This window comes from Mustela putorius, unplaced genomic scaffold (genome assembly GCF_011764305.1).
Source record: "Mustela putorius furo isolate JIRA1106 unplaced genomic scaffold, ASM1176430v1.1 tig00000095_pilon_pilon_pilon, whole genome shotgun sequence".
Classification (NCBI taxonomy): domain Eukaryota; kingdom Metazoa; phylum Chordata; class Mammalia; order Carnivora; family Mustelidae; genus Mustela; species Mustela putorius.
Window position 1 is genome coordinate 25,665,776 of NW_025421280.1, and position 26,392 is coordinate 25,692,167.

The window sequence follows — 26,392 nt, forward strand, 5'->3', positions numbered from 1 at the left end:
CAAAGCAGTTATCACACGGATGTGTCTGGGGTGACATTAGTCCGTGTTCCCTTCCTGGGCCCTCCCCCATGCCTCTACCAGTTTCCCCCGGGGAGCTCTTCCGTAATGCAATGCTTGCACTCTGATGAAACACCTGCTTCTGGAGAACCTGACCTAACACAGTGAGAGGCATCCTGCATCTTGGACATGGCTTCTCGAGTCCACTGCAGCTCCTCATGCCAGATGTGTTCAAGATAGAACTCTCCTCCTACCTCCCTTCTCCCACAGTCCTAGGTCCATCACCCAAGCCCCAAACCTGCTAATCACCCAGGATCCTTCTCCTACCATCATCGTCTACAACCGACGGACCACAGGATCCTCCTCCTTTGGGCTCCGATGTCATTTTCCTGAAAATGTCCACCTCCTGGTCTTTCCCAACACGGTCCAGTCTAAGCCCGCACAACCAGCCTCTCTGCCCCATCTGGACCGGTTCCGGGTCATACCCCATGCCTCAGTCCATGAGCTTTCCTGAAACATCTCGTTTTCTCATTATTCTCCTGCTGACACCCTCATTTGTCAGGCTAGACTTCTACCTTCCTGGCTCAGGGCTGAAAGAAAGCCTTGATGATCCAGCTCCTGAATCCTCCCTCCCTGCCTTCCCCGCCTCATGCACCCCTCCCAGCGTCCCACTCGTGTGCCAGCTGCACCCGTGGCCCTAACTGCACTCCCCTCATTCGCTTAGTGTCCCCTTTTAGTCCCTCGAAGCTCAGTTCAGACATCACGGCTTCCAGGAGGCTTCCTGATGCCCCGGGGCTAATGAGATGGCCTGCCCTGTGTCCCCATGGCATCCTGCACACATGACCATCATTCCTTCCCACTGCAAACCCCCTCACTGTACTTGTTTGTATCCTGACTTATCTAGAAGTTCTGGGAGGGGGGCACACTGCTTCTCATTGATCTCACTGACCTCCATCACCACGCAAGGCACACGGCAGACGCTCAAAAAGTGTTGGGTGAGCAATGGACATACATACAAGTTCCTGGCCCACAGTTGGCTTTGAAGAATCCCCCATTCCCCTCTCTTGTCCCTGCGGCCCCCCGATCTTGAACACACTTCACCCATAAATTCTACTTGCCTGCTCTAAGCAGATGCAATCCAGGGCCGAGTCACATGTGATATTTGCATATGATTTGCCAAAATTTGCATGTAATTGGCTTATGCCTGCAGAATCTAATCTCTGGCCATTTGAATTTAATGCTGAAGCCAGATCATGGAGATTTGCAGGAGAGGTGTTCCTTCTCCCTCCACCGAGCTTTCCCCTCTCCCTTCCATGCTCACAGTGTTGCTCTGGCAAACCGGGGGCACCCGAGGTCTCGGAGCAGGGGCGGCAAGAGATGAGAGATGAGAGGGAAATGGGCCAGGAAGAGGATGTATGTTTTGCTTTTATAGCATCAGGAACCGTGTGTGTATAAAGGATCCAGACCAGGCTAAAGGCAAAGGTGTCCTTCCCATGTGTCTGGGCGCTGCTGAACTGGGTCTGGGAGTCAGCTCTGCCCCAGCTTTGAGCCAGTGGCACTTTGGAGTAAGAAGAGATCAGGTTGGAGTGAGGTGCGGTGATATCCTACAGGAAAAACAATAACACAGAACAGAGACTGGGAATCCAACAGGAATCAGGGCAACATGCAGGCAGGAGAAATTAAGAGCCCCAAGAATGAGTGCCTGGGTGGCTCAGACAGTTAAGCATCTGCCTTTGGCTCTGGTCTGGGATCAAGTCTGGTGTCAGGCTCCCGGCTCGGCATGGAGTCTGCTTCTCCCTCTCTACCCTTTCATCTTGCTCATGATCTCTCTCAAGTAAATACATTTTTTTTTTTTAAAAGCCCCAAGAATGCCTAGAGACATGGCAGAGACATTAGATTGCCTATGGTACAGGGACAGATTTTTGAGGTGATTTTAATAAAATCCAAGATGACAGGTTGTTTTCCAGCACATGAAAGGATTTGGGGGTTGGGGGTTCCAGGTTGATCTGTGAGTGACAGAAGGTCTCCAAGCTGTTGAGTCTCATGTACCTGGTGACACCTTCCTCCTTAGATCTGCCCTCTACCCTTCACTTTCATTCATCCCTTCTAGGACCATCCAGTCCCTCCCATCATCCTCCTCTCGTCTGTGCAACCGCCACCCCCCCCCATATCTCCTTTTCCCACTGTGGTTGTGGCCCAAAGCAGCTTGAGGCCACATGACTCACTGTCCAGGAGCCTGGCAGAAAATCTGGGGGCGGAGGGGCATAGGGTGGACCAGCACCTTTAGAGCATGGACAAACGAACACAGTGACATCCTAGCAAGTCATACCCAGATAGCACAATGTCCTAGACTGAGTCTGCTACGCTCCAAATACGAAACCGCGTGAAGTGTTCGCTGCTTCACACTTGCCTGCGAGGCGCCAGACAGATGCTCGCATGACGCTGAGATGGTCACCGTGAGCTCAGATGCTCCTGTGCTAGGCTTCCTGCCTGGCATCTAGGAAACGGGTCTTGCAAACCAGCCCTCTCAAGGAGCTAAGGTTGCGGAAGACCCCTAGGTGACGTTTTTAAAACAGTTGTGCTCTGAAGTAGCTTGAAATATGACAAAAACAAAATCAGAAAGTATTTTTGGCTCTTGTAGTTAGTTCCCAAACACAGAACTCAAAAGGTTGTGTGCAGCCATCACCTGGATTAGCTGCTTAAAAATGTGGATGCCCAGTCTTCCGCCCGGGAGAGTCTGGCTCCGTATGCCTCGGGTGAGTCCCGACATCTGTGTCACTAGGATTCCAACAGGCAGCCAGAAATGAAACTCACTGACTTAGACCATTAGACTCTGCCCTTGAGGGCACTGCTGGCCAGAGATCAGTTGTAAGGGGCCAAGGATCTCTGAAAACAAGGTTCTCTGGTTGGGAAGGGCTGTATGTCCACCCAAACCATCTTTGTTTTTTGGTGGTTGTTTTTCTTTTCTTTTCTTTTCTTTTTAAGATTTTATTTACTTGACAGAGAGAGAGAGCTCAAGCAGGGGGAGCGGCAGGCAGAGGGAGAGGGAGAAGCAGGCTCCCCCACAGAGCAGGGAGCCCAATGGCGGGGGGGGGGGGCTCAATCCCAGGACTCTGGGATCATGACCTGAACCAAAGGCAGAGGCTTAACCGACTGAGCCATCCTGGCGCCCCCCCCCCCCGTCTTTGGGTTTGCCATGATGCAAGAGCGAGGAGCTCAGGTGGGTATTTGTTCTCTGTTCCTGTAGGGTTTTTGACACAAGGAGGGTCGATCTGCACACCCTATCCCCAGCCACTTAGGCATTTGATGTTCATTAACCTTAATTAGTAAAATTAATCACAAAGCCTGCAGCGAAGGAAGGTTTATTGATGTTTATTATACATGAAACTTGCCAACACAGGTAGAAGGCATCTTAAAGAAGAGCTCAGATTTTGGTCAAATTCTTTAATAAAGTACAAGAGGAGCAACGAAGTCTGGACATTCTGTGTTTTGTCCAAAACTTTCAGGCCCCCTCACCGCTGCCCGGTTGTTAAGGTGCTCAGATGGGAAGGTTACCCTCTCCTTGCTGATGTTCAGCCCCGTTTAATTAACACCTACCCTTCGGTCCCCAGCATCCTTTTAAACTGGCTGCTCTCTGCCCAGATAGACTTTTACACCTGTCTTAGCAATTCTGGGAGAGATGCTTTGAAGTGCCTTTTCCAAATCCCCTGTTAATGATCTGGTAATTATTGTGGTGACTTTTCAGTGGAGTGTGAAGTGTTTAGCTAGCTGGGGCCAGGAGAATCCCAAGGCTCCAGAAAGAGAAACAGAGCAAGGGAGAAAGGGGGGGGGGGATCCGGAGTCTGGGGCTGCCCCAATGTCACAGAGGTGGCCCTATCTGGCCAGAGAAGGGGCCCTGCTTGAGGCTGGTGCGGCCACCAGGAGCTCCCATTGGCAGGTGAGACGATGTGTCTAAGTCCTGGGGCCAGTCTGACTACAGAATGTGGGGAAACTACACGAATGACCCCCAACTCCCCTCCAAGGATTGCAGCAAGCAAGGCCAAGAACCACGGCTGACTCCAGAAGCCATGGTCCTGCACGCAAACCCCCATCTTGTCCTCCACCCCCACCGCTTTGCCTTCACGATCCACACCCATTTTAAGCAATCGGGGCCGAGAGGGGGAGCCAGAGCTGTTGATACTTTTTTCTGGGTGCCACGGGGGCCAAATGAGGCCCAGCTGTGCAGGGCACCCTGACGTCTAGAAGTCAGGTATGCCACACATCTCCACACCTGTGCTCTCTGATATCCTGCTTCCACTTGGGTCTCTGACAGCCTGCCCACCCCCTCACAACCCAAGGAGCCTACAAAACACGATGTGTCCTGACTGCCCCAAGTTCTCACAACATCCGAGCTGACCCTCCATCCCCACTCCCCCCCAAAAAAAACAAGCCAGCCCTAAACCCCCATTTGGCCACGGAGTCTTAATGGGGCAGAAGATATCCTCGGGTGCAGGCCCCTTGTTTTTCCAATGAGACACCCCAGGACTTAGGAAGGTGCCTGGATAGGCTCACGATCAAAGCCTCTTCAGGGAATGTCGGGGCCTGGACTAGAACCAGGTCCCCTGAAGCTTCTCCACCAATGTGGCTTTCCCACCAGTGACCACCGTTAGTCTGCAGTCTTTGTATCTGCATGCACTGGCTTGGCCTCCCCCACCCCCAGGGGCAGGGACAGCTAGCGTGCCCTTAGCCATCTCTGACATGCCCTTGACACAGTGGTATCTGATTATGGCTGCCAGTGTGTTGATGATCCTTGATCTGGCTTCTGGGGGCCCAGACCCCAGCCTCTGTTAGCTCAGCCCCTACCCTCAATGTGGCTCTCAGTGCTGGTACCTCTTCTGGCCCTGAAACCCTGGGAGTTGCCCTGGTATGTTGCTGGACAACATCTGTGCAAGCCACAGCCCCCATCTGCAGTTAAGCAAACCCAGCTGATGGGTGGTCTGGGATCCCCTTCTCTGCTTCTCTGGAGAAACTGGGAAGCCGATGCCCCAGGCATAAACATTTTTATGTAACTTTTTCTACCTCCAATAATGGTAGAATAATATACGACAAGTTGCTGAAAACATTTTTCACCAAAATTCCTCTCAGGGAGAGTCTTTCGTGTGTTCAGAAGAAATTCGGAAATGGCCCAAGCCAGTAGTTCTGAGTGTGATTCCAGACCAGGGCCATCAGCATCATTTAAAAATCACCTGCGACCTTGACCTCGTGAGAGATGCGAATTGTCAGGTCCCACCCCCATCTTGCCGAATCAGAAATGCTAGGGTGGGCGCTTCCCGGAGATTCGGGAAGCCCTTTGTGGTGGAGGTAAGGAAGCTCAAGGACACGATCCAGTGGCAAAAACCAGGGCTTCCCTGCCTTATAATGAGGGAGGGTCTGGTTACCTCCATGGCTCTAGTCAGGGGAGTCCCAGGATGAACTGGAGGGTGAGGAGAGGAGCTGGGAAAGAGCTGGATTGCTCTTCATGACAGAAGGGAAGGGCTTTTGAGGTTCCCTGAGGCCATCTAGAGGGGAGGAGAGTGAAGACAGTGGGCTTGGTGCCGAGTGGGGAAAAGGTGAGAGTGAGACCCCCCATAACAGGGAGTAGTATATCGAGGGACCGTCCACGGAATCACAAGCCGTGGGCAGTGCAACATCCCCCCAAACTGTACGACGTGTTGGTAACAATTATAGAGACAGCCACATGTGCTTGGGGGTTCCACACACCTTGAACACCCTGAGAGGTGCTCTGTTCAGCCTGGTGGTCTCAACACCGTGCTAAGCAGAGACTCTGTAAAAAGAATTGTCCTGGCCACACACTCTTTCACCGTGGTCAAGATTTCCGCATTTCCATAACCGTGCCCTTATTTGGACACAACTGATTGGTTTCCCATTTTTTGCTCTCACAGGCAACAAAACCAAACAGAGGGGCTGTGTCATGCTTGGGTAGGGCGAACAGGGCTGGGAAAAGAGGTCCAGCTCCAGGGTAGTGCTGGGGTTTCCCATGGAGAGGTTCACAGCCCGCATCTCTGAAGTGCAAAGCATAGAGCAAATCAGGCACAATCAAGATGGCGACCGCCATCCCGGGGGCCGGCCTGGGTGGTGAGGACAGAGACAGCCAGCTTTGGGGGGGGTCCGCCCAACTTGAAGGAGGCAGTGACATGAGGGTTCTGATACCATGTCAGTGGACGGCAGGAGTCTGGCCAGCAGCCCAGGTACCAGGAAGCATGACTCCATGGTCCCAGTGGCCTTACTTGGACCACGGGCTCCAAGTTCTTGCCTAAGCCCATGAACTTCTCCAGGTCTCAGGGCTGGAGTTGGTCCAGCCTGGGCTTCCAGCTCACGCCCGGGTCTCATGGGGCCTGACCCAGATCCTAGGCAGAGCTGGAAGGCGCAAGGCTTAATTGCGTCAGCACGGAAGCCTGCCGAACGAGCCGACACTCTCAGCCCCTGCAATCAATCCTCCACCCTGTAAACAGAGTTAAAGTGCGACGCCAGCAATTATCAAGCCCATCATTTTCCTCTTCTTCACTAAGTAAATTAGAAAGGCTCTCTGCCCTCACTTTGCAACCGGCCCTCATTTTTAAAGCGTGACTGTTAAAGCATCGCAAAGGGCCATACTTCGAGAAAGAGGTCTCTCATTTGAGGCTCAGCTGGCCAAGAGGCTTGGCCGCCAACCCTGGTTTTGCCGCCAATCCGTTTGTGATGTTTGGCAAGGACAGCACCCCTCTCTGGGCCTCGGTTTCCCCATCTATGAAGAATTTGGACAAGATGGCCTCCAGATGCTTTCCAATCCTCATGTCCATGGGATTGCAGGTTTGCTTGATCACTAGGGATGACTCCGAGCAGACAGAAGCTTGGCTTCTTTTCAATCCGGACCTGACCCTCTCTCTGTCCTTCTCACACACAGCGATGAATCCCCACAGGTGGAAATACACCAATTTTCATAGTAGTGGAAGAGCAGAGGAAGAGCCCCTCTCCCAAGCTTCTTCTGGAAGCAAACCAGAAACATACTTACCCTGCATAGGCCCTGATCTGATTGTTCTACAACTGCGACTGCATTTCCCCTGAGCAGTAGAATAATTATGAAGCCCATTTCACACACAAGAAAACTGAGACACGGCAATGTCCAGAGTATGTTGAATCCAGGTCTGTGAGCCTCCAAAACCCATGTTCGTAGCCACAGTTCTCTGAAGTAAAAAATCTGGACACATTAGCAAAACAAGAACGAATACAACAAAAGGATAGGCCACCTTAACACGAAGGCAATGCCAGGCAAGACACCTGCATGACTGAGTGTATCCAGGTAAATGACAGATGTCCCCAAGCATGCATGAGCCGAAAGACCCAGGGGGAAGCTTGTGGTTAGAAGGCAAGAGAGTATTTGATAAACATGTTCCAGTGTGCCTGGCTCTTTCAAAAATGGGTTCTTGCAGAAGTGGAATGCCAATTATTTTATTTGAAGAGAGTGTTTGGTGGTGTTTAGAAGCAGCATGAAGGAAATTTGTACGATGCCCATTAGTGGCTAAAGGGGAACATCCAGTTGCCTTTGTTCTGATGACCTAGCTCCGTCCCCTAGGTTTTCCATACTGAAAGCCTCAGAATTTACGATTCTAACCACTCAATGGCATTCTAACTTCTTTAGAAGGTAGCTAAGCGAACCACAAAATATCACTTGCTTTAAGGGTTGTCTTTTCCTACCTCCTACCAAAAAAAAAAAAAAAAAATTACTTTTATTACCAAAAAATGTTTTCTAAAGACAGTGTCAGTTAGGTTCATCTATGACAGACGCTGCCCCTGGAAGGGTCCCCATCAGTGTGGTTTAGTCGATATCCCTGGTCTTCAGTCTTCTTTATCTTTCTCTTGAATACCTCTGAATCATTGATAAATACACTATTTAAAAATCCATCAATGTCAAACCCAAAGGCTCCCAGGTGACCTCAGGAGCCCCCCAGGCTGGATGTCTGCCCAGCTAAGCAGTCCCTGCTGAATACCCAGCTTGTGGCACCCACTCGTACCAGGCACTCTGGTGGCCCTGGAGGCTGAGTAATGGATTTGGAGAACCGAAATCCGGGCCTCATCATTAAGGATGCACCAGGCTGGAGAAACATCTTCTAGCACTTTCAGTGTCGGTGGGATTTATGGGTTGGGACTGAATGCAGGCTAGACGCATTTGGAAGGCTGAAGAGATGCAGACTAGCAGCCCAGCCATCCCGCACTTGCTTCCTCATCAGTAAAACAGAGCGGAACCCACCAACTGTTGTTGGTAACGGTGCGGGGTGGGGGGTGGGGCACTGAGCGGGGCTGTGATTAAAAATGAGGGGTGCCTGGCTGGCTCAGTTGGTAGAGCATGTGACTCTCGATCTCAGGGTCGTGAGTTCAAGCCCCACGTCAGGTGTAGAGTTTACTTAAGGGGGAAAAAAAAAGAATAGGAGGATCAGAGGACATTTGAATCTTGTTCCACCACAGTGTGACCCTGTACAAGTGACTGAATCTCTCAGAGCCTCAGCTTACCTCGTCTGTAAAATGGCCATAGTAATCCCTTCCTCAGGGGACCATGGTAAGGATGAATTTCAAGTGCTGGACGCAGCACCTAGCACACAGTGTCTGTTAGGGGACAACTATCCTCTGTGAAGATGCCACTGTCAGGCCAAGTCCAGAAGAGGTGCTCGCCCAGCAGCCAGTCCTTCCCCCGTCAAATCCTTCCACACACATAACCACCGGGGCACCATTGTCCTCCTGGGTCTCTTTTAGACATTCCCATCTTTCCATAACAGCAGAGGCTTCCTCTGTCCTCCATGAATTCTTCCCAGAAACCCAGAAACTCTGGACAGAAAAGAAATACCAGCAGTGGCCCTGCCCACCCTGCACCCACGGGACCCACGAGCAAACAACGCATGCACCAGACAGAATTAAGTCCGACTAACGGCTTGAAGCTGCCAACAGCGGCCGTGTCCCAGGAGGGCCTGTGATTAATTGCCAAATGAATTGCGTGGGCTGTAATTGCCGCCTGGGCTCCTCAGAGGCAGAGCTCTCTGCTGACCACAGTGGTCAGGAAGAAGAAATGTCCACGCCCTGGAGGTCTGGCAGAGGCACCCAAAAAGATCACGAGGGCTCATGAAAGCAGCAGGCACAGATTGTCAGGATCTCGTCTGCGAACACGGCGCACGGGGGGGGGGGGTGCTTCAGGAGCTCCTGCGACGGGTCCTCAAGTGTCCCATCTGAGGAATGGGATTTCTCAGGGACGCAGGCATGAATAGCATTCTTCCCCCATTCCCTGGTGCTCCCCCACCCCAGCCCCCCGCCCCCGACACACAGCGACCTTCCCCAGTGACTCTGACGTGGCTGAGCCACTCGTTTCCAAGCCTTTCTCTTCTCTGTCCTATTTTTACAATTCTTTTGTGGTTCTTGCTTATTTCTCAGTCTACAATGTGTGGGAATAATATCTTAATTCCACCCACATAATAGGAGAGGACTCACGAGTTACTGTACCTGCAGCACTCTGAGGCCATCAGATGAAAGGAATTCAAATAACCCAAAGAGATCTTTTTGTCAAGTCTTACTTCATAGGCAGCATGCGCAAAAATTAGCTGGCGCCGGAGAGGGCCGTCAGAAATGAAGAGAATGAAATTACGTGCATCGTTGCTGATTATTTTCTTTGAAGTCCTTGATGCTTGCTTTATACCAATATAGTGCATGTAGAAAAACTCACTCTGGATTTTAGGAAGAAAACAAAGATGTCTTCTATTTGTTTTATAAAAATTTCAGGATTGAGGGAAAGGGAAGGAGCCTCATTTGCCTTCCTCCCTTACATCCATAGAAGGAAGATCTAGTCTCATCTAAAATGTTGCTAGTAATTCAGGTTTTGCTGACAGGTGCCCCCCCCACCCCGGCTCATGCCTGGGAGCAGGGCTCGTGAGATGGGTTCAGCCTTCGACACCTGACTCGGCCCAGCCAGGTGGTTCCCCGGCGGGGCCTCAGCCCCACACAGGAGCAGATGAGCAGGCTGGTAGGGACACAGCAGTCCCATTGCTGGGGCATCGCTGTGGCTCTGTCCATCTCAACTCCCTAAACCGCACCCACAGCCTGCTGGCCAGACCCACAGTCTTTTGAATTCACTCATTCACCAACTATTACTGAGCATCTACTATGTGCCCCATACCGTTCCATGGAATAAAGCAGATAAAGCCCCGCTTTGGGGAGATAGGCATCCCAACAAAGAGACATTAAACAAAGAAGAAAGATGGACAGCAGGTCAGCTGAACGTGAGTACCAGGAAGATGTGCAGGACCATGCATGGGAAGGTAGTGACGGGGACAGAGGGAATGGGTGCTGTTTGACACTAGTGGTCAGGGAGGGTCTCCCTGGGGAGCTACCTTTGCAGCAGAGAGCTGAGGGGGACGCAGGAGCAAGCAAAGGAAATGTCAGAAAGAACAGTGTCCAGGGCAGAGGAAACAGCAAAGGCCTTGAGTTTGGCTCAAAAGCGGAGTTTGCTCTGCGTGTTCCAAGAACAGCAAAGAAGTCAGTGTGCCTGGAACAGAGCCGGCGAGGGGAAGGGAAAGTGGTAAATGGACCCAAGGGCGGGTGGGAGGAACCACACAAAACACACAGGGGGCAAGTCTCTGCCTGTAGCTCAGGCACCACTCTTAACTGGCCAGCTTGCTCAGTCAGCAACAGGGTGTTGCACACCCCACGCCCCTGGCTAGCCCTCCCGGACCCCTGCTGGAGGCTGAGTCTGAAAACGGCAACGGTTGCAAAAAGGGGGTGAGGCCTTAGTATAATTATCTTTTTTTCCCCCAGAATAGGTGCACATTTTAGAGAATATGCAAAATGGAAAAAGGGATGACACAGATACAGAAAAGGAAAGAGGACAGGTAGCCGGGAGTAACATTGTTTCCTCACTGTTTTCCAACCTTCATACAACAATGTGGTTATAAAGTAATATATTGAATATGTTTGTAACATATATGTTTTTAATGTTTTTATTTATTTTTTTAAAGATTTTATTTATTTATTTGACAGAAAGATCACAAGTAGGCAGAGAGGCAGGCAGAGAGACAGGGGGAAGCAGGCTACCCGCTGAGCAGAGAGCCCAAGGCGGGGCTCGATCCCAGGACCCCGAGATCATGACCTGAGTCGAAGTCAGAGGTTTAACCCACTGAGCCACCCAGATGCCCCTTAATGTTTTTAGATATGTAACTCTTTTACGATTCTATGAAGGTAATAAAACATACAGATGAAATTTTCCCTTATTTTAATGTTGCAAACCCATATTGTTGTTTATATGTTACAAACCTATATTATCACAAATGGTACAAACCCATATTATCTCTTATAAAAATACTGTACAGCTGATGGTGAATTATGTGTGTAAGTCCAACAACCAAACTTCAAGGTCCTGTGTTGTTTATCCTGAAGGATCACAGCAGGATTTTGTTAGCTGAACTGAAGGACTGGGGAAAGGAGATCACTGCGTGTATAAGACGGCACTTCGGACTCAGCTTCCAAAACAATTTTCACCCCTTAGATAACAAATATTCAGAGATGCAACCTTCAGAGAAATCAAGAACATATCAACTTGAGAGAATTTCAAATATGGAAAAGAGAGCAGTGCACAGTATAAGCCACAAACAAAAGCACAGAATATCAGCCATATTGCATATACAATATAACATGTTCATATATGTTTATAAAACATGCATCTTTTTTTTTAAAGGATTTTATTTATTTGAGAAAGAGAGAGTGGAGGGTGGGGGGCAGAACAGAGGGAGTGGGAGACACATTGAGTGTGGAGCCTGACTCAGGACTCGATCTGAAAATCCTGAGATTTTCAGATCAAGAGTCAGACACAACCGACGGAGCCACCCAGGTGCCTCAAAACATGCATCTTTATAAAGAAGCTCAACTGAAAATTTTCTCAAGATAAAACAGGTTTCACGATATACGAGCTTACCTTCTGTCAAAGGAGAAGCCCAGCCTCCCTAAGGTGAGACATCACCAGTTCTGAGCCCCTACCCCATGCTAGGTACTTTTCTTGTTGCTGGTAACCCAACAGCAAACAGGCCAGAAAATAACTTAGTTCTTATCTTTTCTTCCCAAATTCCAATTGTCCAAAAAGACAGCAGATCAGGGTTCACTGGGTTAAGCCTCTGCCTTCGGCTCAGATCATGATCTCAGGGTCCTGGGATCGAGTCCCGCATCGGGCTCTCTGCTTGGCGGGGAGCCTGCTTCCCCCTCTCTCTGTCTGCCTGCCTCTCTGCCTACTTGTGACCTCTGTCTGTCAAATAAATAAATAAAAGAACATATTTTTTTTTTAAAAAAGACAGATCAATCTAGAAAACACACGCTTAATTGTCCCTCTGCATGTGAGGTCTCAGAGTCTGGGGTACGTGCTGGAAAAGTGGGCAGAGGGCATGTTGCCAGGACACGGGGCTATGGTGGTACAATTCAGCAGCAAACGACTTGACCCAACCCGCCCCCCCAGTAGAACTTTGCTCCCTTTCTTGCTGCCTTCGCTACTGGTCAGACAAAGCCAGGAAGCCCCCACCCGTGGCTGAAACACTAGAGAGTATCCTCCACTGCTGTACACAGTGACCAGACTTAAAATGTCCCCCCCACCTTCAAGACTGGGCCTCGCTCAGCCCTCAGATGCCCTGATGTTCTTGGGCTGATCACTAGCCACACTGCTCAGTCCCCCAACTTGGCGGCTGACAGATTCTGTTCCCAACATGCAAGGCTTGGAGGAAGAGTCATGTATAATAAAAGCATGAAAAGACACACTGTTCTTTCTGGGCACACCACTTCCCAGCAGAAAAGGAATAAACAAAAGGGGAGTCCTATCCCCTCAGGGAGATTAACCATTTCTATAGAAACCAAGGATCGTTCCAGACACCCACATCAGGCAGGACTGGTAGTAAGAACATCATAGCAGCCACCATGTGAGCACATCTGTGGACAGACAGACACTGGATCAGGTGTATTTATCTTAGTATCCCTCCTAGACAGGTACCCCACCCCCACTGTTCAGATGGAGAAACCAAGACCAGATCAGAATAATGACTCGCCCAGCTGGAAAGGGGCCAGGTAGGTTCCGATATTTTGAGGCTGTTTTTAGGTCTTTCTCCTCCTGGTTTTTACTCATTGTTAGAAATAATGGACAAAGCTTCCAGAAACGTAACCAGCCACAATGCCTAGCAATGGAGTTCTGTTTAGGAAACTTACCTCTGTGAGGGCCATTTTGTTGGCTGCTTCTGCGTGTCCCTCCACCCCTTCCGTCTCAGACTCAGGAATCGCTGGTGTTCACGGAGCACAATGGCTTCAAACCACGGGAGCGTTCCCTTAGAGGGCATCAGTGATCCCCCGCACCCCGACCCTGAGTGTAAGAGGCCACATTACTAGGAAAGTGTTTTTTTTTTTTTTTTTTAATATAAATCTGATCGTGGCTCCTTGTTCTTGACTGATACCCCAACCTGCTGTCCTAACGGGAATCGTCCCTTGACATGGATTCTACAGACCAACACTCCGCTACCTGCCAACCAAGGCTGTGCTCCGGAGAAGCGGTTTCCTGCGAGTGAAACTCCCCATCTGCACCTCTGGAGCCGCACCGCTGCTGGCTGGGCTCACACTCCCACAGCCCATCTGCAGCCCAAACTCCAGAGAGTTCTTAGCATTTTCCTCAAGGTGCCGCTTCTGGGTCTATTGTGCCCGAGGCGTATTAAAAAACAAACTCTACCGATTGGAGATTTGAGATTTCTACCGTGGAAAGGTAGAAAGCCTAGTGGCCCGGAGTCCTGGTTCTGGGTTGGAGGGTGGCCTTGGGGTACCCGCTCTCGGCCTCAGTTTCCCCTTCTGTAAAACGAGAGGGGTCGCGGTGGGCACTAAGGCGCGACCTCGCAGGCTCACCCCTCCCGCGCGACCACGGGATGGTCTCCCACGCAGGACGCAGTTCTCGCCCGGTGCCGCCTCCCCACCACCCCCGCCCCGGAGTCGGACGCGCGGGCCGCTTCCCGCGGCGGGGCCACGTCCCTCTCCCCCACCCCCGCCCCGCGGCTCCTGCGACCCACTGCTCCGCCCCCGGCCCGGGCTCCCGCCCGCCGCAGGGTCCGAGCCCCGCTCCCCGCGCGCGTCCCGCCCCGCCGGGCCCGTGGAACCCCGCCCTCCCTCGAGTCTCGCAGCCGGGCGGGCGGAGGGCGGGGCGGGGCGGGGCGGGGCGCGCGGGGGGCGGAGCCGAGTCGGGGAATCCTGCTCCGGGCGAGCGCCGGGCCCTGCAGAGCAGCCCGGCCGTCCGAGGGCCCCCGCGGCGGGGGCGGCGGGGAACCCCAGACGCAGCCGGGCCGGGAGGGATCCCCGTGCCGAGCGAGCCGCCGCCGCCGCCGCTGCCGCCTCCGCGCCGCCCCCGCGGGCTGCCAGGTGCCGGGCGCGCCCCCACTCCGCCCGGCTGCCGGCTCCCGCGGTCCCGTCGTCCGCTCGCCGGCCCGTCGCTCGTGCGCCATGCAGCCGCCGCCCGCCCCGCGCGCGTAGGCGCCCGCCGCAGGCCATGCTGCTCCCGCTCGCCGCGCTGCTGGCCGCCGCCTGCCCGCTGCCGCCCGCCCGCGGCGGGGCCGCGGACGCGCCGGGCCTCGGCGGGGCGCCCCCCAACGCCTCCGTGAACGCGTCGTCCGCGGGCGAGCCCGCCGCCCCGCGGCTGCTGGCCTCGGCGGCTCCCGGGCCCCCCGAGCGCCCGGGCCCGGAGGAGGCGGCGGCGGCGGCGCCGTGCAACATCAGCGTGCAGCGGCAGATGCTGAGCTCGCTGCTCGTGCGCTGGGGCCGCCCGCGGGGCTTCCAGTGCGACCTGCTGCTCTTCTCCACCAACGCGCACGGCCGCGCCTTCTTCGCCGCCGCCTTCCACCGCGTCGGGCCGCCGCTGCTCATCGAGCACCTGGGGCTGGCGGCCGGCGGCGCGCAGCAGGACCTGCGCCTCTGCGTGGGCTGCGGCTGGGTGCGCGGCCGCCGCCCGGGCCGCCTCCGGCCCGCCGCCGCCGCCGCCGCCTCCGGGGCGCCCACCGCGCTGCCCGCCTACCCCGCGGCCGAGCCCCCCGGGCCGCTGTGGCTGCAGGGCGAGCCGCTGCACTTCTGCTGCCTGGACTTCAGCCTGGAGGAGCTGCAGGGTGAGCCGGGCTGGCGGCTGAACCGCAAGCCCATCGAGTCCACGCTGGTCGCCTGCTTCATGACCCTGGTCATCGTCGTGTGGAGCGTGGCCGCCCTCATCTGGCCGGTGCCCATCATCGCCGGCTTCCTGCCCAACGGCATGGAGCAGCGTCGGACCACCGCCAGCGCCGCAGCCGCCGCCGCCCCCGCCGCCGTGCCCGCGGGGACCACCGCCGCCGCCGCTGCAGCCGCTGCCGCCGCCGCCGCCGCCGCCGCGGCCGTCACCTCGGGGGCGGCGGCCAAGTGACCCGCCCCGCTCCTCCCCGCGTCCGCCCTGTGGCTGCGCTCTCGGGTGCCTTTCCCGCCGGGAGACTCGGCCCGTGTGCTTCGTGCTGTAGTGACCGTTAGTTCTCCTTTCGGGGAGGGGGCCGCCGGAGGGGCCCCAGCGACTTGGCCCAGCGACCTGCGCGCCGCGCGTCGTTCCGAAAGGCAGGTGCCAGCCCTTGCGCCCGAAGGGTGGGATCCGCAGCTAGGAGGACCGACAAGAGGGAGACAGGGCCCTTTCCCCTCTATTGTATCCCCCTGCCCCCCTCCCTCCCCGCACCCACGTGCCCTATATTCATGGCAGAAAATGACCAAATCCTGTGTATTTGTTTTATATATTTAATACCTGTTTTAAATGAAAGTTTTAGTAAAAAAAAAAAAAAATCAAATTGCTATTGCTGTAGGAAGAGAAGCTCTTTGTATCCAAACATAGTATTTGAAGTTTGTTGTTTTTTAATTTATTTAAGTGGGGGGAGGCATGGGAAAGATTTCACACCCACATATTGTTACCGCTAAAAATGAACTTTATGAACCTTTTCCAAGTCGATCTATCCAGTGACGTGGCCTGGTGGGCGTTTCTTGTACTTCTGTGGTTTTTTGGCTTTTAATACAGACATTTTCCTCCAGAGATGCGTATGTAGCTTTTTCTTTATTTGATTTAGGAAAAGGAATCCAAGAATTACAAGTCGTTGCCCTGAAACCTGAAGGAGGGATGCTCCAGAGTGAGAGGGGGGCTGATGCTGTCTTCCCTGCCTGTGTAGGCGAGGCAGGAGATGGAAACTATGTTACTTGCCCTAATGGTAATTGTTTTAGCTCTCACCAGGCTGCCCTCCAGTAACCACCCATCCCCACCCCCAGCCTCACTGACATTTGTCACGGGGCATACAGGGTTTTATGTCATTTGCCTTTTGGTCCCCTGCCTCACAGTCTGTGAAAGACCCAGTAAAATGCCAAAACGGTAAAGTCAGTAATATCCCTTGAGCAAGGTATCTTTCAAGGAAACGACTCATTTTAAAAAGCATGTAGATTTCCATTTCATATGTGTTAAGTGTTCCCATAGGAGCACATTTCAAAAGCTAGTTTTAAAACCTGTGATATTATTTTGGCATTAATAAGATTTTTTTTCTTTAAGGTCAATTCTTGATTGACCTTGGTCAACCAACTCTAGTTCCCGATCACAAGACTTTCCTCACTCCTGGTTTCCACGGTGTAATGTCTGCTGGGTAGTACTTTCAGATTTTTCCTGGTTTTCAGAAGAAGGATAAATGAGTAGTCCTTAAATTGACTCCATATAAAAACCATTTTAAAGACCTCTTTAAAAGATTTTAAAACTACTTTCCCTTGTTCCATTTCCTCCCCATTTTTGAGTGAATACTTGATATTGTCCCAGAGCTGTGGTTCTCAGAGTAGGGTCTCTGGGCCAGCAGCACCAGGGAACTGGTTAGAGATGCAAAATAGAGACCCCATCCAGGACCAACTGAATCAGAAACTCTAGGTGGGGCCCACTCATCCGTTTTAGCCAGCGTACTCCAAGGGACCCTGATGCGTGTCAAGTTTGAGAACTGTGGGCTAGCGGAAGGGAACCTCCAAAATACGTAGCCTCCTTTTATCTTGGGTTGTCTCTATGATATCAAAGACATGAGACCCCACTCCACTGGAACCGAAGAAGAGGTTGGGTCATTGCCCTGCAGCTTCAACTACCCGTCTGCCTCTTTGGAACCTCGGGCTTTCTCTGGCCAAGGCCAGCCATGAGAGAGGAGGAGGAGAGGGTGATGGCCTCTTCCTCCTCCTCCCAGTCTAGAAAAAGTTGAAGTTCAATGTGATGCAAACCTACTAGCCTGGCAAGTCCCTGTAAATCTTAAGCTCCAAAGCAAGGGGGTCAATGAGCTGCACTCTTTTCCAGCCCTGTGTTATCTAATGGGAGACACACCAATAACTGTTACCCTTGGTCAGTTTTCACAGTAAAATCACAGTATTTGTAATTCTGGAGTGCACATTAAGTATTCCTTTTTTTTTTTTTTTTAAGATTTTGTTTATTTATTTGACAGACAGAGATCACAAGCAGGAGGAGAGGCAGGCAGAGAGAGAGGAGGAAGCAGGCTCCCTGCAGAGCAGAGAGCCCGATGCAGGGCTAGATCCCAGAACCCTGAGATCATGACCAGAGCTAAAGGCAGAGGCTTAACCCACTGAGCCACCCAGGCACCCCTCCATTTGAATTCTTTTACCCAGATCCCACGTTTCTACTTTTTCTCTTCCATTTGGGTAGCTCTGTAATTTCCACAATCAGCGATAATAAGGGCACCATCCCCTAATGCCAATGCTTGTTTAATCATCAGGCCTCAGGGATGCCTGGGTGGCTCAGTCAGTTAAGCATCTGCCTTCGGCTCAGGTCATGATCCTGGGGTCCTGGGATCGAGTCCCGGGTCTGGCTCCCTGCTCAGTGGAGAGCCTGCATCTCCTTCTGCCTGCTGCACCCCCTGCTTGTGCTCTCTTTCTCTGTCAAATAAAATCTTAAAAAAAAAAAAAAAATCACGCCTCCTAGATACACATGTCAAAAGAAAGTCTGTTCCTGTTCCTTCTCAAATGATGGTATCAGCCAGCATCCGCTGGGTGACACTGCTGCACTTTACCATCCTGAGAGCTCATCAGCTTAACACGAGAAAAACATATTCCTTCCTATGCCATACGGCCAAAGTCGGCAGCGGTTCTGCTCTTTGGAGTCACTCAGGGATCCAGGCTGAGGATGACTTTGATCTGACGGTATGGCCACATCACCCAGTTAAGAGGAAGGAAACTCACTCAAGGCGATTCAAGGCTCCAGCCAAGAAGTCACATTCTGTCCGCTCATTGATTAGAAGGAGTCATATGGCCCCACCCAACAACAGAGGAGCCGAGGAAGTCGTGCTTCCAGTCCCCAGAGGAGAGCAGAACTTGGTAGCAGGAACAGCATTGACACCCAATACCACTGTGACCGACAAGGCACCCAGAATCCCAGGACTTGCTGAGCAGACAAAGAGTTTACCCCAGGAATGCCATCCCGAGACTCTCCTCCTGTGGTCTCCATATCACCTGCCCACACTGGCAGCTAGACTGCCCCTCAGGATTTCATAAGTGAAGGAGATTTATCAGCCTGATAGTGGTTCCACTTTGGGCAAAGTGGGTCCCCAGAGAATTCAATCTGAAAGATTAGGACAAAAATGCACTCTGGATCCTGTGATGTAGGAGTCATGTAGGGAGCAAGGCCGGGGGGGGGGGTGGAGTTAGAATAAAAATGGGGAGAAAGGAGCAGAGAAGTCAGAGCAGACACCGCCTCTCTCCTGACCTAGCCCCTCTCCCACTGCCCAGACATGACTTATTCACTGACATTCGGGGCAAGAAGGTGGCTGGGCTTCACTGTTCCATTTTTCTCCTTTCACTGGGGAGAAATCATACATTTCCCAAATAGGTAGGAGAGGTTTAGCGTTATAGGGACTGGGAACATTAAGAGCAAATACAGACATTCGGTTCGTGGCTGAGCCTTTCCCTGGGAACAGTGGGAGGGAATGTCTCCAAGGAGAGGACAGAAGGGCAGAGACCAGCACCCCAGACCCATCGGGTTGCTGTGGGGTGGCCACACCTCACACTTCATTATGGGTGCTCAGAGAGCTGTCCCCTGCCTGGTCTCTTGCTGGTGGCCCTTCTGTTACCCCTGCTTCCATCGCAGGACAATCCTCTAGAGACAGTGCCTTGGCCTTTCCTGGCTCTACTGTGCCTGACCCTCTGGGCGGTAGCAGGGGAGGACCGCTCACGGAGCATAAATGAAATAGAACACAGATTTCTTACTGCAGTCGCAGTGGGCAGGCACTGACCAGGCGTTGCCTTCTCTCCCTGGCTCTTCCCTGCTCAGGCTTCGGTTTTAGGGCAAATCGCTCCACAAAGTCTGCTCACACTCCGCCTCCGCAGACCCTAGATCTTCCTTGCCAGGTCTTGGCCTCTGGGACTTCTTGTTCTCTTACTCTCTGTCTTTCCTGAGCCCTGCCCTGAAGGCAAGAGTCCTACTGGTCTCTGGCTCTCAGAAATCTTCAAGAAGCCACTCTTCTGTGCCTACCCCTTCCCATCAGCTCGGAATAACTTCTTCCACTCCCACCTCAAGCCCGTCCCTGCTCAGTTCCTGCGGTTTGCTCCAAAGCCAAGTGCTCTCCTAAGAGCAGACTCCTACGGTCCACAGCCTCCTCCTTTAACTGCCTCTTGGGAAGCCCTTCTTCTCTCATCCCTCTTGTCCAGCTATCAGGCCAGCCTTGGCATCCCCCAGGCCAGCACTGACATGCGGTGATTTCTGCCACACCCAGGACAGGACGGGTCGAAGCACGGTTCAAAGAGGGTAAGGATTCCCTGTGGTCCCATAAGGACTGGTGGCATGACTGCTGCACACCTAGGACAATTAAATCTGTCTCCCTGCCACGTCCTTAGCATTTTCTTGATGTTCCCACTGCCCGATCTATCTCCTAGAGTCCTGGGGTGAGCTTTCGGGATGCCGAGGACCTGGGACTTTCTGCACTTGCATAGGAGCAATGGTGAAAATCAAAATAATTTGCATCTTGATAACCCCTAAGGCCCCATTGGGACTCTGCATACAGATTGTCTCCCACTAAGCTTTTCTGGCACTCTAGGAAAAACCTACCTCCATTCAGGGTGCCCTCCCAGACCCGCTTGCTGGCTCTGTGACCAGTGTTCTCGCTGGGCCCCTGGGCAGTTCCGTCAGACTTCCTGAGGTCTGCCAGGCATGGGGTGGAGGGGCAGCAAGATTGCCCAACCCCTTAGCTCTCCACCCCACCCCTGCAGGTCTGGCCCCCCACTGCAGGTTTGAAACTCATGCGGAACTTTAAGGAGCCCCTATAGTCCATGACCATGCGGCAGCTTCTCCAAGTTCTTGCTGTTCCCCTGCTGTGGGAACACAGTGGTTCTCTGCCCGAGGATCTGATAGTGAATTCCAGCCTACCTCTTGGTTTCCTTCCTTGCACACTAGCCATTCCGGACTTAAGTCACGACACGTGCTGTGTCATCACCTAGAAAAGTGATTTTTATCATTAGAGTACCTTGGAATCTTATTTCAGAATATTTGAAGATCATAGATGTGCTCTGGTTCAGGTTAAATCCTGTGGCTCTTCTAGTAAGAAAGATGCTGATGTTCTGACCGTGGGCTTTAAGTATACATAATACGGCACCTACGTCATCTCTCGTGTTCCTAGAAAACTGAGCAGCTGCTGGAAGAGAAGGACACGGGCAACAATAATACTGTTATTTGTAACGGTTATTTGGGACTGGAAGAGTGAGTGGTCCGGAGCCATAGCCGGAGGCAGGTGAAGGATGGAGAGTAGGAGGACATCCTGGGGACCAACCCAGAGATGGCCACTGGCTGGGGACAACCACTGGGTGCAGGTTCTGTTGGCTTCCCTCCCACAAGAGCTACCCCAGAGAGGAAGGCTCTGTCAACTGTTTTCTGCCCCTGAATAGTTCTCCCCGTCAGCCCTGGAAGGCTCGAATCACCAAGTTCCAAAAGACATCTCACCCACCCTTAGAGGCACAGTCCAAGTCGCCCCCTCCTAGTTGTCACCACCTCCCAAAGAGGGCTTTGATTAACACGTTGGTTAACACATCTCAGAAAGGACACTTTTCAGGGCACCTGGGTTGCTCAGATGGTTAAGAGTCTGCCTCGGGCTCAGGTCATGATCCAGGGTCCTGGGATCAAGCCCCACATCGGGGTCCCTGCTCAGTGGGAAGCCTGCTTCTCCCTCTCCCACTCTCCCTCCTGTGTTCTCTCTCTCTCTGTGTGTCTATCTCTGTCATATATATAAATAAAATTTTTTTTTTAAAAAAAAGGACACTTTTCTACAAAGAATCATCTTTGCACCCTTGGTTGAACACAGATCATGTATAGCTCCGGTAGAAGGACCAGAAACGTTGATAAATAAAAGAGAAAGGAAAGCGCGCTATCTCCAAACTGCCCCAAAATGTGTTCTGCAAGCATTTTGGTGCAAATACTTCCAGCCTATGTTTACACTAATTATTTATATTATATTAAAAACTGAAATTATGCTGTACTTAACTGTTTTTTGAAAACTTCTCTTTATTAGACCAGTGCTACACCACAGAGAAATGAAAGACTATGCTTCTTCTCTTTTTTTAAAATTTTATTTATTTGACAGAGAGAGAGAGAGATCACAAGTAGACAGAGCCGCAGGCAGAGGGAAAGGGGGAAGCAGGCTCCCTGCTGAGCAGAGAGCCCAATGAGGGGCTGGATGCAGGGCTTGATGTGGGGCTCAATCCCAGGACCCTGAGATCATGACCTGAGCCAAAGGCAGAGGCTCAACCCACTGAGCCACCCAGGCGCCCCAGGAGAATAAGGATCAGTCTCAGCCACAAAGCCAGCACCCACAAGGCTCATATTTATTGACAGGTGGCCAAACGCTTGTGCTCTATTTTAACCCCGGAGTGCCTGCTTTTCAGCATTCTGCTTTCCCCACTCAGGGGCTCCTGGGTGGCCCCCCACCTCCGCAGAAGGTCATGGAGGGCTTCTTGGGGCAGGTGGTGTATAAAGGCTGATTCCTAATATGTAGGGCAGAAATCAGCCATAAAGGATATTGAAATCTATCCAAGGGCCAAAGGGCTGATGGAGACAGAGAATGTGTGTGTAGGGGAACGAGGTCTTCTCTCTTTCTCATCCCAAGTTTGTCATCTCCAGACACACATCAAAGCCAGACCAAACTGCCCACCACCCCCCCAGCCATGCGTCCACTCTGTGTCTGAGGTTCCAGATGAGGCTGATAAGGAACACAAGGTTTGAGGATGAACGATGTGATTCATCTCCCCGGGTCATCACCACAGAGCCGCCATGTATTGTTTGGGTTTATGTGATGTCTTCGGTGCAAAAATGAATTCCGAGATTCAATAAGCAGGAAGGATATTACTGCTGTAGAATGCTGCCCCCAAATGATGGCATAGTTCCACGTGGCCCAGTCAGGCCACACACAGATGCCCTTCTGCAGGGGCAGGTGCGGAAGACAGAAGACCCAGAGAAAGAACCTCGCTCGATCTGGCCAGAGGCAGGCGAATCAGCCAAAGACTGGAACCATCCGTGGGTCGAAATGTATTCAGCACCCCTCATCATAACTGGACCATGTTAAGGTCTTCTGCAATGAATCTTGTCCAGGACTGGGCTCCCTAGAAGCTGATCCTGAGGTGGAGACACTCACACCCGGGGGTTTATTGTGGGGTGCTCTCCCGAGGAGAAGAGTGAGGGAAGCAGGACCGGGCAGAGGAAGGAGCCAAGTGAGGACATGCTCTCAGCTGGGATCAGCTGCAGCCTGATGCCCTGGCAGCTCTGGGACAGAAATTGTGCCCCCGTGGTGCCCCACCTTAGGGCACCATCCTGGTCTTCTGTATTCCCACTTCCTACAATCACAGGCCAAGTTGTGTGCAGGGGCTACACAGCCTCCCTGGCCTCCCCCCAGTTCCCCAGAGAAGGAGGCCCCAAGAGATGTTAGCAGTGCACCCTACAGCTAGGGGATAGATGCACAGATGCATCAGGGGAATCTGGGCGGAACCCCCACAGGATTCACTACACCCCCCCCCTTGCCTCTATGTCCCCCCAGCAATGGCGGGGAGTGAAGCTCAGATGCTCTTGTTGAACCCCAAATTCCCTGTCCCACTTGTGTGCTGACCTCCCGGCCTTTGCCAGTCTCAGGGGAGGTCTGGCCAGTTGGCCTTGCTGCCGGGTGTCCTGCCAACTTGTGCCAAGGGAGAACGGGCTCTGTCACATCTGACGTGCCTGCCTCTGTCCCCAGCACCTGCGTTATAAGGGGCGTCCCACAGATTTAGTACCAGTATTCATTCACCTTAGTGTTAGATACAGGGTGGCTATGGATTGAGAAGTCGAATTTGGGAGCGCCGCCCACACTCTGCTGGGAGAGGAGAGACCGCGCCCCCTAGAGATCGCTGTGGGTAATTCTGTCTCCCTACAGAGTCCTGATGGACTCTGGGCAACTCACCTATGTTCCCCCGCAGGGGTTGGCCACCCTTTTCTGGAAAGGCCCAAGCAGTAACTATTTCCAGTTTTGTGGGCCGTACGGTCTTTCCCTACTCAGCTCTGCCGCTGTCGCTCGAAAGCAGCCATAAGTCCCATGTAAACGGATGAGTGTGGCTCTGTTCTAGGAAACCTGTACTGAGGGGCATGGAAATTTTAATCTCATATAAATTTCATGTTGCCAATGTTTTTTCTTTTTCTTTTTTTTCACCCATTCCAAATGCAAAAATGATTCTCAGTCCACAGGTTATACAAAAACAAGCCCACGGGTCCTTTCCTGTAGTGTGTGGACCCACACGCTGCACCATTTCCAAGGTTCAGACGATGAGTGGGGATTCCCCTCATCAGACAAAGGACTAGAAGTGGTGTGGAAAATAGTATTTGCATTCTGCGTTTGATAAGCAATAAAGGCCATGGGAAAGCATCTGATCCTTCCCTAACCCATTAATCCCCTGCACATGAAGATACAGAGAAGCAGAGCTTCCCTGAGCTGATAGATCCTATAATACGATTTTATTTTATTTTATTTTTTTTAGGTCTTATTTTTAAGTAATCTCCATATACTACGTGGGGCTCCAACCTACAACCCCAAGATCAAGAGTCGCACACTCCACTGACTGAGCCAGCTAGGTGTGCTGATCCTACTGTTTTGTTTTGTTTTTAATTTTATTTATTTATTTGACAGAGAGAGATCACAAGTAGGCCAAGAGGCAGGCAGAAAGAGGAAGGGAAGCAGGCTCCCTGCTGAGCAGAGAGCCCGATGCGGGGCTCAATCCCAGGACCCCGAGATCATGACCTGAGCCGAAGGCAGAGGCTTAACCCACTGAGCCACCCAGGTGCCCCCTGATCCTACGTTTTAAGTTTGGTGAGGCTTTATGCAGCATGTTTGGAAGCTACATGGCCCCTTCTGTCTGTCTAGCTGGTAGATTACACCAGGGAACATAGCAGATTGAGCCACACTAAGGGCGGGACCATCTCCCAGTCAGATGTGCTTGACCCTGAGCATCAGACTAGAGCCTGCTTGCTGGGTGAGCAGCATAGGCCAATGGAGGCAGAAGCTGGTGCCCAGACACACTTGGCATGATGATATAATGATGCAGCGAATTAGTTCTCAAACACATCCACAAAAGTTTCTATGACCACAATGGACAATGCCCCTCCACTCTGGGGCATTTATTATATATATAATCGTTATTACCTAATACTACCTTTTGCAAGGGGGAGTTTTTCTTAAATATTTTTATTTTTTAAATGTATGCAAACGGACACCTGGATGGCTCAGTCAGTTAAGCAGCTGCCTTTAAGCATGCCTTTGGTCATGATCCCAGGGCTGGGATGGAGTTCCACATCAGGCTCCTTGCTCAGAGGGGAGCCTGCTTCTCCTTCTCCCTCTGCCCCTGCTCATTTGCACACACACACACTCTCTCTCTCTCTCCCTCTCTCTCTGTCAAATAAATAAATAAAATCTTTAAAAATAAAATAAAATACATGCAAAATTTGTTTGCTACACTACCGTCTCTTTGTTTTCAAAAAAATGTAATTATTTCACTTTATCATCAAAGAGTAAAATCTGCTTCTCTCCGGGCACATGAGCCAGCACCTCGGGGTACGCATGCCCAGCCCCTGGCGTGGGAGCCCAGGCCCGTGGCCGGGTGCGGGTTATGGAGCCAGACAGATGCGGGTCGGGACTGGAATGAGCCCTCCGTGGGTGACTCTGGAGAAGTTAGTTAATCCTTCTGAGCCCCCGTCATCTCATCTGTAAAACAGGATGGACAAGAATATCTGCAAACACGGAAACATGAGGCTTCTCTGTCAGAGTAGGGTGACGCGTGCCACGCATCCATCTTTGAAGGGGAAGAGATTTTAAAATGTGTTCTCAGGGTGCCTGGGCGGCTCAGTCATTTAAATGTCTGACTCTTGATTTTGGCTCAGGTCATGATCTCGGGGTTGTGGGATCTGCGACAGGCTCTGCATTCAGCACGGAGTCTGCTTGTCCCTCTCCCTCATCCCCTGTCCCCTTGGCCCTGCTCGTTCTCATGCTCTCCCTCTCAAATAAATAAACAAATCTTTTAAAAAAAAGTTTTTTTAATGTGTTCTCTTCCCCTCTCTTTTATTTTTAAAATTTAATCAATTTACTTATGTAGGGCACTGGAGTTTGTGTTGTTCTCTTTTGTCTGGAGTATAATTTATGTGCAACGAGATCGCAGGTGTACAAGCACTTTTGACAAATACAGCCACATAACCCAGACCCTATTAAGATTCAGAACAGTTCGATCACCTCAGAAAGTTCTCTCGTGTCCCTAAGCCATCATCTCCATAATCTCCATGCCATACCAGCCCCTGCTCACAACACACACACACACACACACAGAGAACGAGAGAAAGTAACCACTGTTCCCATCTTTGGCCAGTGGTCGGCTTTCCCTTTTCTAGAGCTTCATATAAGTGTGATCACACTAGGGATTCTTCTGTGTATGTCTACTTTTGCTCAGCTTATCTGTGAGATTCAACTACATTGCTGCAACTTTCACCAGTTTGTTTCTTTTTATCGCTGAGCGGGATCCCGTTCCGAGGCTGGACCACAGTCCATCCACTCTCCAGCTGATGGACACCTGAGCCCTTTCCAGTTTTGAGTGACTTTATTAAAGCTGTCATGAAAATGTCTGTATGTGAGATGCCTGGGTGGCTCAGTCAGTTAAATGTCTGCCTTCAGCTTAGGTCATGATCCCGGGGTCCTGGGATGGAGCCCTGCCTCCGCATCAGGCTCCCTGCTCAGCGGGAAGCCTGCTTCTCCCTCTCCCTCTGCCTGCCGCTCTGCCTACTTGCGATCTGTGTGTGTGTGTGTGTGTGTGTGTGTGTGTGAAATAAATA

The 26,392-nt window shown here is 51.9% G+C and overlaps 1 protein-coding gene and 1 non-coding gene across 2 annotated transcripts; both read left to right on the plus strand.

The window, feature by feature from the left end:
• Positions 1–8,334: 8,334 nt before the first annotated feature.
• Positions 8,335–8,407, plus strand: TRNAE-CUC. Its single transcript has one exon. It is a non-coding gene; the product is annotated as a tRNA-Glu (tRNA).
• A 5,803-nt stretch (positions 8,408–14,210) lies between these two features.
• Positions 14,211–16,085, plus strand: TMEM158 (transmembrane protein 158). Its single transcript, XM_045080921.1, has one exon. The coding sequence runs from the start codon at positions 14,546–14,548 to the stop codon at positions 15,440–15,442; it is 897 nt and encodes a 298-aa protein (XP_044936856.1). The 5' UTR covers positions 14,211–14,545; the 3' UTR covers positions 15,443–16,085.
• The last annotated feature ends 10,307 nt before the right edge of the window (positions 16,086–26,392 follow it).

Excerpts from the sequence above, each read along its gene's own strand:
- TMEM158 (XM_045080921.1), top strand. The coding sequence starts at position 14,546 with ATGCTGCTCCCGCTCGCCGCGCTGCTGGCCGCCGCCTGCCCGCTGCCG.